This window comes from Trichechus manatus, unplaced genomic scaffold (assembly GCF_000243295.1).
Source record: "Trichechus manatus latirostris isolate Lorelei unplaced genomic scaffold, TriManLat1.0 scaffold00145, whole genome shotgun sequence".
NCBI lineage: Eukaryota > Metazoa > Chordata > Mammalia > Sirenia > Trichechidae > Trichechus > Trichechus manatus.
The window spans coordinates 2,035,224-2,053,629 of NW_004444081.1; the positions used below are offsets into that span (position 1 = coordinate 2,035,224).

Here is an 18,406-nt window from a genome sequence, read left to right on the forward strand (position 1 = left end):
GAATATGTAGATAACTGATGTAGACGATGGTCAGTTCTCTTGTATGAGTATGTACAAAAATATTAGGAAAACGTTGATGGATAGGTTAATTCTGGCCCCTGTTGTTATTCAGGCTGAGCTCCTTACTGTGAGGAGTTTGATAGCATCACTACCTACTTAAGTGAAATTATTGACATAAGAAGAACTCCTTCATGCTTAGATTTAGGAGTTTTGCAAGTATGTTCTTTTAATAAAGTACCCCTAAGAGGTAAATTTCATGTGTCAGTCAGTTCTTTATAGGGCTACAGATACCTTGTTTTATTGTGCTTCACTTTATTGCACTTCACAGATACTGCATTTTTTACAAATTGAAGGTTTGTGGCAACCCTGCATGGAGCAAGTCTATTGGCACTATTTTTCCAACAGCATGTGCTCACTTCTTGTCTTTGTGTCACATTTTGGTAATTATCACAATATTTTAAACTTTTTCATCATTGTTATATCTGTTATGATGATCTGTGATCAGTGATCTTTGATGTTACTACTGTAATTGTTTTGAGGCACCACAAACCATGCCCATACAAGACAGCGAACTTAGTTGAGAAATGTTGTGTGTTCTGACGGCTCCACCAACCAGGCATTCTCCGTCTCTGTCCCTCTCTTCCAGCCTCCCTCTTCTCTGAGACACAAGAATATTGAAATTAGGTCAGTTAATAAGCCTACAATGGCCTTTAAGTGTTCAAGTGAAAGGAAGTGTCGCACATTTCTCACTTTAAATCAAAAGCTAGAAATGATTACGCTTAGTGACGAAGGCATGTTGAAAGCTGAGATAGACCAAAAACTAGGCCTCTTTTGCCAAACAGCCACATTGTGAATGCAAAGGAAAAGTTCTTGAAGGAAATTCAAAGTGCTACTCCAGCGAACACATGAATGATAAGAAAGTGAACAGCTTTATTGCTGACATGAAGAAAGTTTTAATGATCTGAATAGAAGATCAAACCAGTCACAACATTCCCTTAGGCCAAAGCCTAATCCAGAGCAAGGCCCTAACTCTCTTCAATTCTATGAAGGCTGAGAGAGGTGCGGAAGCTGCAGACGAAAAGTTTGAAGCTAGCAGAGGTTGGTTCATGAAGTTTAAGGAAAGAAGCCATCTCCATAACATAAAAGTACAAGGCAAAGCAGCAAGTGCTGACGTAGAAGCTGCAGCAAGTTACCCAGAAGATCTAGCTAAGGTAATTGATGAAGGTGGCTACACTAAACAACAGATTTTCAATGTAGGTGAAACAGCCTTATGTTGGAAGGAGATACCATCTAAGACTTTCATAGCTAGAGAGGAAAAGTCAATGCCTGGCTTCAAAGGACAGGGTGACTCTTGTTAGGGGTTAATGCAGCTGGTGACTTTAAGTTGAAGCCAATGCTCATTTACCATTGCAAAAATCCTAGGGCCCTTTATAATTATGCTAAATCTACTTTCCTGTGCTCTGTAAATTGAACAATAAAGCCTGGATGGCAGGACATTTGCTTACAACATGGTTTACTGATTTTTTTTTTTTTTTTTTATTGTGCTTTAGGTGAAACTTTACAGAGCAAATTAGTTTCTCATTCAACAGTTTGTTCACAAATTGTTTTGTGACATTGGTTGCAGTTCCTGTGATGTGTCAACACTCTCCCCTTCCGCACCCCAATTCCCATTTCCATCCGTCCATTATTCCTGTCCCTTCCTGTCTTCTCATCTTTGCTTTTGGGCAGGTGTTGCCCTTTGGTCTCTTATGCATGATTGAACTAAGAATCACTTTTCTCACATGTGTTACTGTTTGTTTTATAGACCCGTCTAATCTTCGGCTGAAGGGTGAACTTTGGGAGTGGCTTCAGTTCTGAGTTAAAAGGGTGCCCAGGGGCCATAGTCTCAGAGGTTCTTCCAGTCTCTGTCAGACCAGTAATCCTGGTCTTTGTGTGCATGAATTTGAATTTTGTTCACATTTTTCCCCTGCTCTTTCCACGACCCTCCACTGTGATCCTTGTCAGAACCGTCAGTGGTGGTAGCAGAACACCATCTAGTTGTTCTGGGATCAGGCTGGTGGAGGCTGTGGTACTTGTGGTCCATTAGTCCTTTGGACTAATATTTTCCTTATGTCTTTGGTTTTCTTCATTCTCCTTTGCTCTGGACTGGATGGGACCAGTAGATGTATCTTAGATGGCCCCTCACAAGCTTTTAAGACCCCAGATGCTACTCACCAAAGTTGGAATTAGAACATTTTCTTTCTAAATTTTGTTATGCCAATTGACCTAGATGACCCCCTCAACCATGGTCCCCAGCCTTCAGCCCCAGTAACTCAGTCACTCTGGGTGTTGCATGTATCTGTGAAGCTTCTATGACTTTGCCTTGGTCAAGTTGTATTGACTTCCCCTATATTGTGCACTGTCTTTCCCTTCACCGAAGTCATCCCTTACCTACCATTTAATTAATCATTTCTCCTCTCCAGCCCTTCCCTCCCTCGTAACCGTCAAAGATTGCTTCTTTCTGCATGTAAACCTTTTCTTAGGTTTTTATAATAGTGGTCTCATACACTATTTGTCCTTTTGTGATTGACTTATTTCACTCAGCATAATGCCCTCCAGATTCATCCATGTTGTGAGATATTTTGTGGATTCATCATTGTTCTTTATCACAGCATAGTATTCCATTGTGTGTACGTACCATAATTTATCTATTCATCTGCTGATGAGCGCTTAGGTTGTTTCCATCTTTTTGTTATTGTGAAAAATACTGCAATGAACACGGGTATGCATATGTCTATTTGTGTGATGGCTCTTATTTCTCTAGGATATGTTCCTAGGAATGTGATTGCTGAATCATATGTTATTTCTATTTCTAGCTTTTTAAGGAAGCGCCATATTGTTTTCCAAAATTGTTGTACCATTTTACATTCTCACAGCACTGCATAAAAGTTCCAATCTCCCTGAAACCTCTCCAACACTTGTTATTTTCTCTTTTTTTGATTAGTGCAGTAATGTCATGGTTAGATAGTATCTCAGTGTAGTTTGATCTGCATTTCTCTAATGGCTAATGATCGTGAACATTTCCTCACGTGTCTGTTAGCTGCCCTGAATGTCTTCTTTGGTGAAGTGTCTGTTCATATCCTTTGCCCATTTTTTAATTGGATTATTTGCCTTTTTGTTGTTCAGGTATTGCAGTATCTTATAGATTTTAGAGATTAGACCCTTGTTGGATATGTCATAGCCAAAATTTTTTTCCCAGTCTGTAGGTTCTCTTTTCACTCTGTTGGTGAAGTCTTTGCATGAGTATAAGTGTTTAATTTTTAGGAGCTCTCAGTTATCTAGTTTATCTTCTGGTGCTTTTGCATTGTTAGTTATGGTTTGTATCCTAGTTATGGTGTTTGTTAGAGCCCTTAGCATAGTCCCTATTTTTTCTTCCATGATTTTTATAGTTTTAGGTTTTATATTTAGGTCTTTGATCCATTTTGAGTTATTGTGTATAGCGTGAGGTATGGGTTCTATTTCATTTTTTTACAGATGAATATCCAGTTTTGCCAGCGCTATTTGTTAGAAAGACTGTCTTTTGCCCATTTGGAGCCCTGGTGGCTTGGTAGTTAAGAGCTTGGCCTCTAACCAAAAGGTCAGCAGTTCGAATCCACTAGCTGCTCCTTCGAAATCCTATGGGACAGTTCTACTCTGTCCTATGAGCCAGAATCAACTCAACAGCAACAGGTTCCCTCCTCCCCATTTAAAAAAATATGGGCCTTTATCAAAGATCAACTGACTGTAGGTGGATGGATTTACGCCTGGGTTCTTAATTCTGTTCCATTGGTCTATGTGTCTATCACTGTACCAGTACCAGGCTGGTTCCACTACTGTAGCTGTATAGTAGGTTCTGAGATTAGGTAGTATGAGGCCTCTTACTTTGTTCTTTTATTTCAATAATGCTTTACTTATCTGGGGCCCCTTTCCTTTCCATATAAAGTTAGGGATTAGTTTTTCCATCTCGTTAAAAAATGCTGTGGGTATTTGGATTGGAATTGCATTACATCTGTATATTTCTTTGAGTAGAATTGACATTTTCACCATGTTAAGTCTTCCTATTCATGAGCATGGTATGTTTTCCCATTTAGGTAGTTCTGTTTTGCTTTCTTGAAATAGTGTTTTATAGTTTTCTTTGTACAGGTCTTTTATGTCCCTGGTTGGATGTATTCCTAAATATTTTATTTTCTTATGGGTGATTATAAATGGTATCATTTTTTCTTGATTTCCTTTTCAAAGTTCTCTTTGTTGGTGTATAGGAATCCAACTGATTTTCATATGTTGATCTTGTATCCTGCTACTCTGCTGAAACTTTCAATTAGTCCAACTAGTTTTCTTGTGGAATCTTTGGGGTTCTGTATGTATATCATTTGTGAATAGGAATAGTTTTACTTCTTCCTTTTCAATTTGAATGCCGTTTATTTCTTTTTCTTGCCTTACTGCTCTAGCTAGGACTTCCAGCGCAATGTTAAATAGGAGTGGTGATTAAGGGCATCTTTGTTGTGTTCTCATCCTCAGGGGGAATGGTTTCAGCCTCTCTCCATTGAGAATGATGTTGGTTGTTTGTTTTGTATCTTGTTGCTGTTAGGTGCTATCAAGTCAGTTCCAGCTCATAGTGACCCTATGTACAACAGAATGAAACATTGCCTCGTCCTGAACCATCCTCACAATCATTGTTATGCTTGAGCCTATTGTTGCAGCCACTATGTCAATTCATCTTCTTGAAGATCTTCCTCTTTTTTGCTGACCCTCTACTCTACCAAGCATGATGTCCTTCTCCAGGGACTGGTCCCTCCTGATAACACATCCAAAGTATGTGAGATAAAAATCTCACCATCCTTGCTTAAAAGGAGCATTCTGGCTGTACTTCTCCAAAGACAGATTTGTTTGTTCTTCTGGTAGTCCATGGTATATACAATAGTCTTTGCCAACACCATAATTCAAAGGAATCAGTTCTTTTTTGGTCTTCCTTATTCATTGTCCAGCTTTCACATGCATATGAGGTGATTGAAAACACCATGGCTTGGGTCTGTCGCACCTTAGTCCTTGAAGTGACATCTTTGCTTTTTAACACTTTAAAGAGATCTTTTGCAGTAGATTTGCCCAATGCAATGTGTCCTTTGATTTGACTGCTGCTTCCGTGGGTGTTGATTGTGGATCCAAGTAAAATGAAATCCTTGACAACTTCAATCTTTTCTCTGTTTATCATGATGTTGCTTATTGGTCCAGTGGATTTTTGTTTTCATTATGTTGAAGTGTAATCCATTCTAAAGTCTGTAGTTTTTGATCTTCATCAGTAAGTGCTTCAAGTTCTCTTCACTTTCAGCAAGCAACGTTGTGTCATCTGCATATGGCAGGTTGTTAATGAGTCTTCCTCCAATCCTGATGCCCTGTTCCTCTTCATATATTCCAGCTTCTAGGATTATTTGCTCAGCATAGATTAAATAAGTATGGTGAAAAGATACAACTTTGATACACACCTTTCCTGATTTTAAATCATGCAGTATCCTCCTGTTCTGTTCAAACAACTGCCGCCTGATCTATGCGCAGGTTCCTCATGAGCACAATTACACGTTCTGGAGTTCCCATTCTTGTCAATGTTATGCATAATTTGTTATGATCCACACAGTTGAATGTCTTAGCAGTCAGTAAAACACAGGTAAACATCTTTCTGGTATTCTCTGCTTTCAGCCATGATCCATCTGACATCAGCAATGATATCCCTCATTGCATGTTCTCTTCTGAATCTGGCTTGAATTTCTGGCCGTTCCTTGTCAATGTACCGCTGCAATCATTTTTGAATGATCTTCAGCAAAAATTTGCCTTTGTGTGATATTAATAATATTTTTGATAATTTCCAGATTCTGCCCTTTCTTATGTTGAGGAACTTCTCTTCTACTTCTATTTTTCTGACAGTTTTTATCAGGAATGGGTGTTGGACTTTATCAAATGCCTTTTCTGCAATGATTGAGATGATCATATGATTCCTTTCTTTTGTTTTATTTGTGTGTTGGATTATGTTGATTGACTTTCTAGTTTTGAACCATCCTTGCATACCTGGTATGAATCCCACTTCATTGTGGTGTACTATTTTTCTGATACGATGCTGAATTCTATTGGTTAAAATTTTGTTGGAAATTTTTGCGTCTATATACATGAGAGATATTGCTCTGTAATTTTCTTTTTTTGTGGTGTCTTTGCCTAGTTTTGGTTTCAGGGTTATGCTGGCTTCATAGAATAAATTCAGGAGTATTCCTACCTTTTCTATGCTCTGAAATAGTTTGAGTAGTACTGATGTAAGCTCTTCTCTGAATGTTTGATAGAATTCTCCAGTGAAGCCGTCCAGGCCAGGGATTTTTTTGTTGTTGTTGGAAGCTTTTTTATTACCTCTTCAATCTCTTCTCTTGTTATGGGTCTGTTTAGATTTTCTACCTCAATTTGTGTTAGTTTAGGTAGGTAGTCTGTTTCTAGAAATTTGTCCATTTATTCTAGGTTCTCAGTTTTGTTGATTATTGAATATTTTAAGCCCATTGTTGAGAACACTGCTCAGAAAAAGATTACTTTCAAAATATTACTGCTCATTGACAATCCACCTGGTCACCCAAGAGCTCTCATGGAGATGTATGAGGAGATTAATGTTGTTTTCATGACTGCTAACACAATATCCATTCTGTAGCCCATGGATGAAGGAGTAATTTTGACTTTCAAGTCTTATGATTTAAGAAATAAGCTTTGTAGGGCTATAACTGCCATAGATAGTGATTCCTCTGATGGATCTGGGCAAAGTAAATAGAAAACCTTCCGGAAAGGATTCGCCATTCGAGATGCCATTAAGAACGTTTGTGATTCACGAGAGGGGGTCAAAATATCAACATTAACAGGAGTTTGGAAGACGTCAATTCCAACCCTCATGGATGACTTTGAGGGCTTCAAAACTGCAGTGGAAGAAGTAGCTGCAGATGTGGTGGAAATAACAAGAGAATTAGAATTAGAAGTGGAGCCTGAAGACGTGACTAAATTGCTGCAAACTCATGACAAAAGTTTAACGGATTAGGAGTTGCTTCTTATGAATGAGCAAAGAAAGTGATTTCTTGAGACGGAATCTGCTCCTGATGATGATGCTGTGAACACTGTTGAAATGACAACAAAGGTTTAGAATATTACGTAAACTTAGTCTAAAAAGCAGCAGCAGGATTTGAGAGGACTGACTAATTTTGAAAGAAGTTCTACTGTGGGTAAAATGCTATCAAATAAGCTCACATGCTACAGAGTAATCTTTCATGAAAGGAAGAGTCAATCAATGCAGCAAACTTCACTGTTGTCTCATTTTAAGAAATTGCCACAGCTGCCCCAGTCTTCAGCAACCACCACCCTGATCTGTCAGCAGCCATCAACATCAAGGTAACACCCTCCACCAGCAAAAAGATTATGACTTATTGAAGACTCAGATAATGGTTAGCATTTTTTATCAATAAAGTGTTTTTTAATTATGGTATGTACATTATTTTTTTAGACACGATGCTATTGCACACTTAATAGACTATAGTGTAAACATAACTTTTACAAGCTCTGGGAAACAAAAAAATTTGTATGATTCATTTTATTGCAATATTTGCTTTATTGCAGTGATCTGAAACTGAATCCACAGTATCTCCAAGGTATGCTATACTTGAGGAAGAAAAAAAAAAATCAGGTGCCCATAAAAGAGCCAGACTTGCATCTCCACGGGATTTATCTTCTAAACCTGGGCTCAGACCATTTGTCAGATTCTCTTTTCAAGGAAGAAAGTGTTAGAGGAGTTTCCTAATGATGAAATTCATTCAAAAATTATGCAAGGTTCTCATCTTTTATTTTAAGGATAAACTTAGATTTTAAAATATAATAGAGTTTTAAGATAGAATTTATCTCTATCCTAAATACAGCTTTCAAATAGGCTCTTATTATGTAATATGAATTTTGTAAAAATAAAAAAAATTTACAAGATAACCTGTTACATATTTTCTGGTCTGGCCTCCCTCTTTCCAAATTGGATATTGTTCTGTGACCTTCCCCAATTAAGAAAGCTTCTAGAGAGATGATGAAGGAGGATCTGAGAGTAACAAAGTCACACACTTTGCTTCTAAGTTTCAGAAGTAAAATGCAGAAAATATTGAAGAATTTGTTTAGCTGGAAGAGCCAAATGTTTCACTCATCCTCTTGCACCCACCTTAAACTAGATAAAAACGCTGAATCAAGGCAAGAGCGCAAAGGAGAGAAAATGGAGAAAGGATCAAAAGGGAGATTGGTGGAGGTCTAGGATGAGAAGACTGGCCTTGGAAGGAACTCTGTGGATGAGGAATATCAGCATTCACTGACTACGAAGGCTTCTCTTGATTGAACATCATCAGTGGAGGAGAAATTACCTGAGTTGCCCTTTCTGTTGGTCCAGTGATACCAGTTTGCTCTTGACCATCCAGGACTAAAGCCTACCTATACCTTAGAGACTTTGGTCCCTATCAACTACCCTATATACGAAACCTTTTTTTCAATAACCTTTAGAGGCGTTCCGTATTTCAGATCAAACGTCCACTGAGAACAAATAGAAAACACGGACCAAAACATCTTTAAATCTGTTTTAAAGCAATGGAAAACTCCCAGGCAGTTAGATGTGTGGGGCCAAGATTCAGAAAGAGTCCAAAGAAGTGAGCCCTTCATTTGATGTTGCTTCCCCTGAAGACATTTGCCAATTCTGGAGCTGAGGCTCAGAGACTAGAACCCAACCAGTTGCTTAGGATGAAAGTCTGAGAAGCTGAAGAGTGGACTCGCAGCACTTTACTATTCTTGAGGGACCAAAATCAGAGTTCAGGGTCCACCAAAAGACATGCTTATAGCAACATTCTTCACAATAGCCTTAAACTGGTACAACTCAAAGCCACCAAGAGTGGAATGGATAACTATTTTGTGGTATACTCATATAATGAAATATTAAACATGGACAATTTTCAAAAACTTTACATTGAGTGAAAGAATATATACTGAGTGATTCCATTTACATAATGTTCAAAAACAGGAAAATTTAACCTCTGTTGTTATAAGTCAGAAGAAATAAAAGATTGTGAAATGGTGTGAGGAAGCCTCTTAGATCCTAGTAAAATTCCAGAGCTTGATTTATATGGGTAAAAGGGTATGTTCACTTTGTGATAATTCATTATCTGCATGTATGTTTCAGAAGAATTAAAAAAAAATTATTTTTGAAAGTACATAGCTTTTTCTTTGGGGTTTTAAACCTCTCCCTTCCAATCACCTTCCACAATCACCACCTCCACAAAATATCTCTCTATATTTTTTACAATTATGTTTTGAATGAAAGATTGCTTCCTGCTTAAAGTATTTCCCCTGACTCATATGGGCCATGCCACATGCCCAATTTGCTCTCCAGCACTGAGTCAGTGGTGTCACATGAAACACTGTAATCCTAAACACCTCCAAGTCTTGAGCAAGATCGGCCAAAGAGACCGAAAAAACAAATAAAAAACAAAACAAAATCCCCCAAACTCACTCAGAGTTGTGAAGCATAGGATAGGACTTAAATGCTTAGTTTTCATCTTCGGTGACATTTTTAGGTTGATATTGAATACAGTGCCTATACATGGCAGACACTCAATAAGTATTCATTAACTGAATGGAAGAGTCAATTTTTTCAATTTGTTAAATAGAATGGGTTTCAGGAATCTTATTGTTTCTAAGAAGCCCTGGTGGCCCAGTGGTTAACAGCTACGGCTGCTAACCAAAAGGTTGGCAGTTCGAATCCACCAGCCAGCCCTTGGAAACTCTATGGGGCATTCTACTCTGTCCTATAGGATCGCTATGAGTTGGAATCGGCTCCACAGCAACGGATTCGGTTTTTTATTGTTTGTAAAGTAAACAAACAAAAAGACTAAATCAGGTGAGAGAAATGACTTACTTTGTACAAAATGATGATTCAAGGTCCAGGGACTGACTCTAAGGTCATAGAACTGGGCCGCTTGCAGGGGCACCTGGATTTCAGACCTTTCACTGGTGTGGGAAGGGAAAGGGATGGCTACACTCACTGAAAATTGATATAATGGGTTCCTAACAGTGATGACGGTGGGTTAATACATTGTTGTCACCTGAAAATGGTCAACAGAGTACATAAAAAAGTTAATACATTGTTGTCACCTGAAAATGGTCAACAGAGTACATAAAAATGGAATACTTTGTATCTCTCTTTCTGAATTTTACATGCCATACCATATTACAGTCAATTCTTATTGGGATAGGTATCTTCTCAATTGATCAAGGGCTCATGAGATATAAAAAGCATACCGAAGAAACGAGCGTATCTTTGGGAAAAGTGTTTCATATAAAGAATGCTTGGGAGTCAAGAAGGATTCATGTGAGACTGTGATATAGATATATATTTAATATATTGTATGTGATCATGGTTACAGATACATGTTCTGTGCTTTACTTATCAAGAAGTATGATCCACATAGTACATGAAGTATTGGATACAAATTCAGAAGATAAACACAATTGTTCTTAAATGAAAAGCTTACGGGATAGTGCTGACAAATGAACTTCCAAACCTTTCATTTCTATTCCATTCTCTGGGCTGTGTCGCCTGAAGAAGAGTTGAGAGTTATTATTTAGTTCTCCCAAATCCTGGTACTGTATGACAGAAAAAAGAACTTTCGGCAAAAGTTATCCAGATAACTTGTCTCCAAAGGCAAATTCTTCATCGTTTCCCTTCATTTTGTCTATGCTTATGAAGTCTTAGCCCTACGTTTTCCTAGATAGAAAGTTAAATGTTTTTAATCTATTCATTATCACATAGTTGTGGTTATTCCTAACTCTTAAATATTTCGTCTTCCTGCAGGAGAAGACAAAAGGAGGTATGGGGGTATGGTGAGAAAGACAAATATATCAAGTGAGAGAACAAGTAACTTGCAAGAGACTTATTAAACGGCATATAGATGTTGAGGAGTTGATTTGTAGTATCTCTACTAAAAAAAAAAAAAATAGGATGATGATTATTAAACAGTAAAGTGGGGGATAATGTTCCTAAGATTTTGGCCTGCAACTTTATGCTATGAGTTTCCATTCAAAGCCAGAAATGTCTCCTCATTTGGAGAGTTGACCTTTTCAACTCCAGGATGGTTAACTGATGCTGGGGAGACCCTTTCTTTGGATATCTATTGCTCTGTTCTGCCACATGCTCTATTTGAGTGCAAAGCGTGTTTAACATAAGCAGCAGCTGCTAAATCATTAAGAAGTCTTGGGCAAAGCAAGGGTTAATGCACATTTTGTGTAATAGAATAGAGAGTCTAGAAAATCAGAGAAGTCTAATGGCAATTCAGTAAGGATATACTGAGATGCACCAAGACCTCATGTCCAGAACCTGCATAGAGTTGCCTGGCCCTTGGGTTTGGACGCTTGGATGTTGGAAGCTGAGTTCTCCTCTCTACTTTTTGGCACATGCAAGCCAAATGGGGAAAGCAGATCCTCCATATTTGTTTTTTTCTCTAGTCAAGACTCTCTAGGATGTAAAAGTGAAGTTTCTCATCCAGCTGCATGATGAGTCAAAAAATTCTTTCCTGCAAATCTGGAAGATTACAGCAAGAATCATACTGGATTTTCAACAACATTGAGCTGCTCTTAAAAGTGTCTTCATCAGTGGGTTTAATTCATCGGTTCTGAGCACTTAATTCTTTTCCACATTCCTTCTCTCCTTCGTCCCCTTTCTTCTCATGACCCCATTATCTCTAAAACTCTAAATTCCTAGGAAGCAAGAGAAAATCACTGGAGTGTACGTAATGTAACTAGCCTTTTAAATGATTCTCAAATTATCAAATTTTTGAGGAAATTGATAATTCTGCAAAGCCCTGACAAGTAAAACCTATCAGTTTATTAACTGAATTGTTAATGGACAAGTTTTTAGTGAAACTTTTGAACACCTATTGTTGTTTGGGTAATAATTAATAATGCCATCCTCTTAAAATGGTGTATACAGAGAACACATCAATCAAGTGAAATCCATTGCTTGGTAAAAGATACTAAATGATTCCTTTCACCAGGTTCCTGTCTTTATCTACTAAAGCTGAAATCAACTTAAAGCACAATTTATACAGCACAGAATTGGAATACAGGGATACGGGGAGTGAGACACAAAATAGTTCTATACACCTGACTATTGATTTGAAGGCAAAGTTACTGAAATGTCCCCGTAACTGAATGTATTTCAGAAGGGGTCTACCTGGGAGAGAGAAAATGTGTGTGCATACGTGCGTGCGTGTGTGTGCGTGTGTGTGTGTGTGTGTAAGGGGAGGGAAGAGTGCTGTTCACATGAACAAGCACTGCTTTAGCAGATACACATAAAATACAGACCCCTAACTTACTCTAAAGTCAATAGTATGTCTCTTTGTCCTGGTCCAGTTAAGCTCTTAATCTGACTCCAACTCAGATTAAGCAGGCAGAAAAATTTAGGTTCTGGGTCATTTCCTGGGCAAATCTAAGATTTCTCTCAAGAACGAGAAGCATCTACTCCTGTTCCCACTGACCACAATCTGATGCCACTACCTCTGTACACCCTAAACCCACTTACAACTGTGATTACATTTTCACAAGGAGGGAAAATGCAAGCACTGCAGGGCTCATATTAAGTCTCATATTTTCCCAGGCAATTTACTCCAGGGAAAGTAGGGAGGAGGATGAGAGAGTGATAAATAGATTCTTCACATTTTTTTTTTCTTTCCTGGAAAGATCATCCCAGTGTTTCTAATTTCTCACAATGAAGAGAATGTATTTTCTTGGTTACCAAGGAAACTACTAGTAACATGAGTTTTTTGTTTTCCTAAATTTTTTCTTAAAGCTTTCAAATAAATTTTCTAAGCCAATTTTAATGTTTAATGTTTGTTTCCTCGTATGGAACTGGAGTGTTTGTGTTCTTGTAATTTTATCATTTCATATGTTAGAAGACTTTCAAATATATGTGTGTATATATGCATATGGTTAATGTTTTTTGACTGGAAGGCATTCTCTTTGTAGTCTTCATAGCAGTGCCCTTTTGGTGCCCTCTGCCTCCTGAGTTCAGGTTATGAGAAGGTGAAGGCTCTTCTTACCTTCCACTGACAAGTCAACTCACTTACACAGGTGTGCCCATGAGAACAGTCAACTCGAGTCGCCATAATGTCAACCAGCTGGGTGAGGTCTGTAATATCTAGTTAATTCTCTGGGCATTTTCAAATACTTGGATATTTCAAACAATGTGAATAAAATGTTTGAATTTTTAACTGAATTAGAATGTTTCTTAAAAACACTTTGGCATTCAAGAAAAAATAACGCACTTAACATTCCTGAGTTCTTAAAACTTCTAGCTATGTTAGAAAGTAAAGGGCTGGCAAATTTCTCCTGACTTGGGGCAAGGTAGACAGATACTGAGGCTAGTGGGGTCAGGAAGTATGCTCTGGAATTTTTAATCTGAGTTGCTTGTCAACGCTACACAAATGTATGGGATGAGAGCTTCTCCTTCACGTTCACAATGTTGATCTGACTTAGCTATCCTCTGACTGATGAAGGAATTTCTTTGACTGGGCAATACTGACAAATATGAATGAATTCACACCACACTAGCAATTGTTGGCAGTAGAGCCAGTCACTGCAACCCATTTACAGGACATGAAATCGCAAGTATTCAGGAAAGGCATACTGTCCTTTGAACTAACAAAAATAGGGAAAACCCAACAAATACCTTCAGTGTTTACGTAAAGAGTAAAGTGATATGGTTCCCCACTGTCAATAATCTTAGGAAATCGCTGAATGAATGGGCTCTAAATATGTGAAACTTGGAATGTGTGAATGAAAAGGAAAACAAAAGAGGGGAATACAAGACTAAACAATGTATTCTTCTACTTAAGCATTGCAGAATTTTATTAATCCTTTTAAAAATAGTCTTACTTTTGAAGCAACTCAACATCCTCAGCTTGATTATCCCCCATATATGATTTAGTTTTATTCTCTTCGTTACTAAATTATGCAAAGCACTGCCTCTTCAAATCTACTAAAGAGAAAGAAAAAAAAAAAAGCTCTATCAAGACTTATAATAATGAAATACAGAATTAACAGTTTAAACCTGCGAAAAAATACAATTGCGGTATCAATTAGCTGCATATGAGGCATGTTAGGGATATAAATGCGCACTTTGACTATAAATACAATTCACTAATGCTTGAAGCAATATAGTGAGGGAAAATTGGAATTGCTAACAGACCACAGTGTGTTGTAAAATGCAGGCTACTTTGTAAGTCTGTCTCATTCAGAAAGCTTCTGCGTGTAGTCAAATTAATTTTTCAAAAGATAATTTGGTATTTTGAAGATAGTAACCTGTCACTAAAGAAATAGATGGTATTATAGGATATTTAGCCATTTTATGCTTGACATTATTTTTCCCATTTAGGGTACAGCCCTCTTGATATTGAGGTGGGAACCCACTGCCATGGGCAGCAGGAGTTTTATTTTACATAACTGAAGTTAGAAATTTGGGGATTTTATACTCACAAGGATTCAAAATAATTTGAAAATGGAAACACTGGGCCTAGATCCTGGATACAGATATATTTATAAAATAGTCCATTGTTAAAATTAGGTCATTGACTTAATTGATTTAATTTGGTAATCTTATGAGGCATAAGGGAGGTGTAATCAATATAAATTGTGTTCAGATTGATTTTGTATAAGCACAGCATATCTGTGGTCATATCTTCTGTTTATAACCTCTAGTTGATGAGAAGGTGCTCTGAGGGGAACATCAATACTTTAAATGATGTATTTCATTAAAAAATCTGATCTTTTACCAACCAAGTCCAAAAATAATTGGAGATGATTTCCACGCCTCCCCACCCCCCCGCCAACCCCGGTCAGAATTAAACAAGCTTCCTTAAAATTGGTCTTTCCACAACCATTTACTTTTTCAGACCAATTGTGTGGAGCTCCGTAAGCCCAATCGGCCCATATTCAATATCATATTCTTGTCTTATATTTCCTTGATTTATGATTCTGACAACAACAAGCTTAATTGAGAATGGGGCAGGAAGGCACTGGGGAAGGAAAGCATTCAGACAATAGGTAACCATTTAAAACAAAGTGTGCAAAATGAGTAAGGAATGCTTCCTGGGATTTTCCCTATTTGAGTATCTTTGAGCAAAGCTGCTACGGGAAGATATGGAGGTGACTTGAAAATACAGGGTTATTACTGAAGAGTAACACACAGGATAATTTTCAGAGCTTGACTACATTGCTACTTGATCAACTCCTGATAAAACTCAGAACGCACAAAACGAGGCAGCGAATCCTTTTCCATTAGGGCGTGGATTCTTTTCTGGGCCACTTCAAAGCTGCTCAGAGAAGGCTGCACCAGGTTCTTCAGGGTGATGTCCTTCGTGAAGTGGTCAATATTCACCTGTAGGTCAAGATACAGCGTCACTAGTCAGCCCAGGGTACAGGGTTTGCAGAGAGTGGGGAGGGTCAACATTTCTCATCATGAAACAAGAGGGCAATAGAGTCATAAGAAGTAAGAAATATGATTTCTATTTCATAAGCAATGGGGTAAGCAGCGTTAGGGGTACTGATGTTCCGATATATGCACAACTCAGATTAAGATTCAATCCATGTTTAGACACCCACATATCAGATCCTCATCTATTCTGTGTATATTTCATTTAATCTTTGCAACAACCCTGAGAATGATTCCTCCCTTTTACAGAAAGGTTAAGTGGTTTCTTCAGTATCACAAGGTTAATAACTTTATTTGAATCCAGAAAATCAGAATTTGAACCCAGGTGTTCTGATGCTTGATCCCATAATCTACCCACCACAGCATTTGACTTCATGCCTAGCAGAGGGAGCAAAGAGGGAGTAGGAAATTGTGACTACGGACCTGGACCTTTTGGATGGATGCAGAAGAGCAAGGACACAGGATACGGTGGTTCTGACTGAATAATGATAAAAATGCCAGCGAATGTTTATTGGGTGCTTAGTCTCTGCCAGGCACTGTGCTGAGTACTTTACACGCATGAGTTCATTTACTCTTACAACTCTATGAGGTAGATACTGTCATCCATACTTTACAGTTGATGCAATGAAGGCAGAAGATTCAGATCCCTGGCAATGTGGAGCCTGAGTTTTTAACCAGTAGACTGTACTGTTGGAAGGCGTTGCGTCTTATTTGTCCTGAGTGTAGGGCTGCTATATTGCACAATACTAAGGGGACACCATTTACAGAAGGGTCTGTGTGAATGGGGCCCCTGGAGTTGTGCAGAGTATAGCCTTCATGGGCTTGTCGGAGTATGATTTAAGAGGAATCTTTGTATATCACATCATATTTTTTAATGACTCTTAAGGGGTCTGACTGCAAAAGACAAAGAAACAAAACCCACTGTCAGCCAATAGTTCTAAAGTGTACACTGGAAAATGTTTCTGGTTTCTGCTGGGTTGCTAGTGGTCCCTGGTACTGAGAAGTGCTATTTCATCTCAGATAATTATGCAGCAGCTGCAGGTCAGAATGAGGGACAAAGGCATGGCTGGGGAGTACCAGGCCAGAACAGACTGCATGATGAAGCTATGCTGGAAAGCCCAGGATGAAGTGAGTTGAGGTAGGAAAGCATTTTCATAGATCAAAGAAGCTGGTGTACTTTACACAGACCAGTGGAAGACCAAATTTCCAGAACAGAGAGCAGCCTGAGATGCAGCCCAATGCCTGCCTTCACATGTGAAGACTGAGGCCCCACAGGGTCAAGTGACATGCCCATAAACAACTATATTTGGCAGCAGTGAGGCTGTAACACAGATTTCTCAATTCTCAGCCTATTATTCTTCTCCCTATAGGAAAGTGATTCTTCTTCCTTCTCTTATATTAAATATATACTGAGCTAGGTAGGTAGCCTTACTTAAAATGGTTAAAGTTCTAAAAAATTATCAAAGTAGCTCCTAACCTTACTTTTTTAAAAACTAAGCAATACATTTAAAATCCTCTAACACACAGTACATCAGCAAATAATAGCTATTTTACTTATTATTTTTATGTGGATTGGCCTCCCCAACTCCAATGAGTCTTTCTCATGTATATATTTATCTGTTTACCAGGGCAGGAAAATACTACACCCACTCCTCACTTATCAACTATCTCATTATCTGACATTTCACCTTTACAATAATAGTAAAAAATCTACTATCTGACTAGTTTGCACACTAATTACACATGTTTGGCAGTAATGAATGCCAAGCTGCAAGGCCCAGTTATGCAATGTTGTAATTTGACAGTTATATAATGATGTAATCACCCTCCATTTTCACATAATGCCAATTTTTGCGTAATGACCTGGTCTTTGGAAACTAACCACGTCGATAAATGAGGAGTGGATGTATTTTGTTATTTTTTAATATGATCAAATTATAATTTTCAATGCACAAATTATCTATTTATTGAAATACACAAGGCCATTTATTCTTTTTTTTTTTTTTTAAACTTATCTCCAATTCTCACTACTGTATCTCTGGGTAATTTCCTGATATTAAAGAGCCAAAGAGAATGTTCAGAGAAAACATAGGGTACTATTTGGTTGAGTAAATTTGATATATATAGATCAATCTGCTACTTATCAAAATAAAATAGTAAATTCTTAGGTCAAAATATAAGACTTGGGGAATTAAAAAAATAGCAGCTACAATTTACTAAATGTGCCACAGGTACACATACATATATGTGAGATGTTTATAGTTAAGGAAACTGAGGATTAGAGAGCCTTAGATAGAGGCTTGCTCTAAATCATACATCTAGGAAGGTCTGGAGCTGGGATAACCACATCTGCTCATCTCACAAATATTTATTGAATGCTTACTATGTGCCAGAAGTAGGGTTCACATTTTCTCTGATGGCCAGCTTAGGCTCATTAGTCTACATTACCCTGGGTTGCCTGTATTTGTGGGTGATATATATGTTATTGTACACCTACATGAACAGAGATTATTTAGAATAGAGGCCAATGCTATCTAAATTAGAGCCCATACGTCCTTGCAATTGAGAGCCACCATTTGTTTATTCTAGCAACTCAGTCAGCCAGAGTTTTATTTATTTTTCAACTCTATTTTAATGTCTCATATTTTCATGATAACTCCAGATGTTTTAATAAAGAACCTTGAAGCAATGTTTTTCTAGAGCTCAGAGCAATGAACACTCTATCATTTGCAGATGTTTCAACAAATCCCAGGATTCTGTGAAAAGAATGAGGTTGGTAGGAAAGTAGACTGGAAACAAGTAGTCCAGTTGAACAGGGGAAGTTTGTGTCTAATTTAACACTAAATTAATCTCCTTGTTAACATTCACAAATAGAGA

General features: G+C 37.9%; 1 protein-coding gene across 1 annotated transcript in view; it reads right to left on the bottom strand.

Annotated features, from left to right (window-relative positions):
* Positions 1–15,313: 15,313 nt before the first annotated feature.
* The window catches only part of RGS5 (regulator of G protein signaling 5), a 70,555-nt gene continuing 67,462 nt past the window's right edge, over positions 15,314–18,406 (bottom strand). Inside the window, exon 5 of the mRNA XM_004385757.1 lies at positions 15,314–15,475. Within this exon, the coding sequence (XP_004385814.1) occupies positions 15,314–15,475 (162 nt within the window). The remainder of the gene's footprint in view (positions 15,476–18,406) is intronic.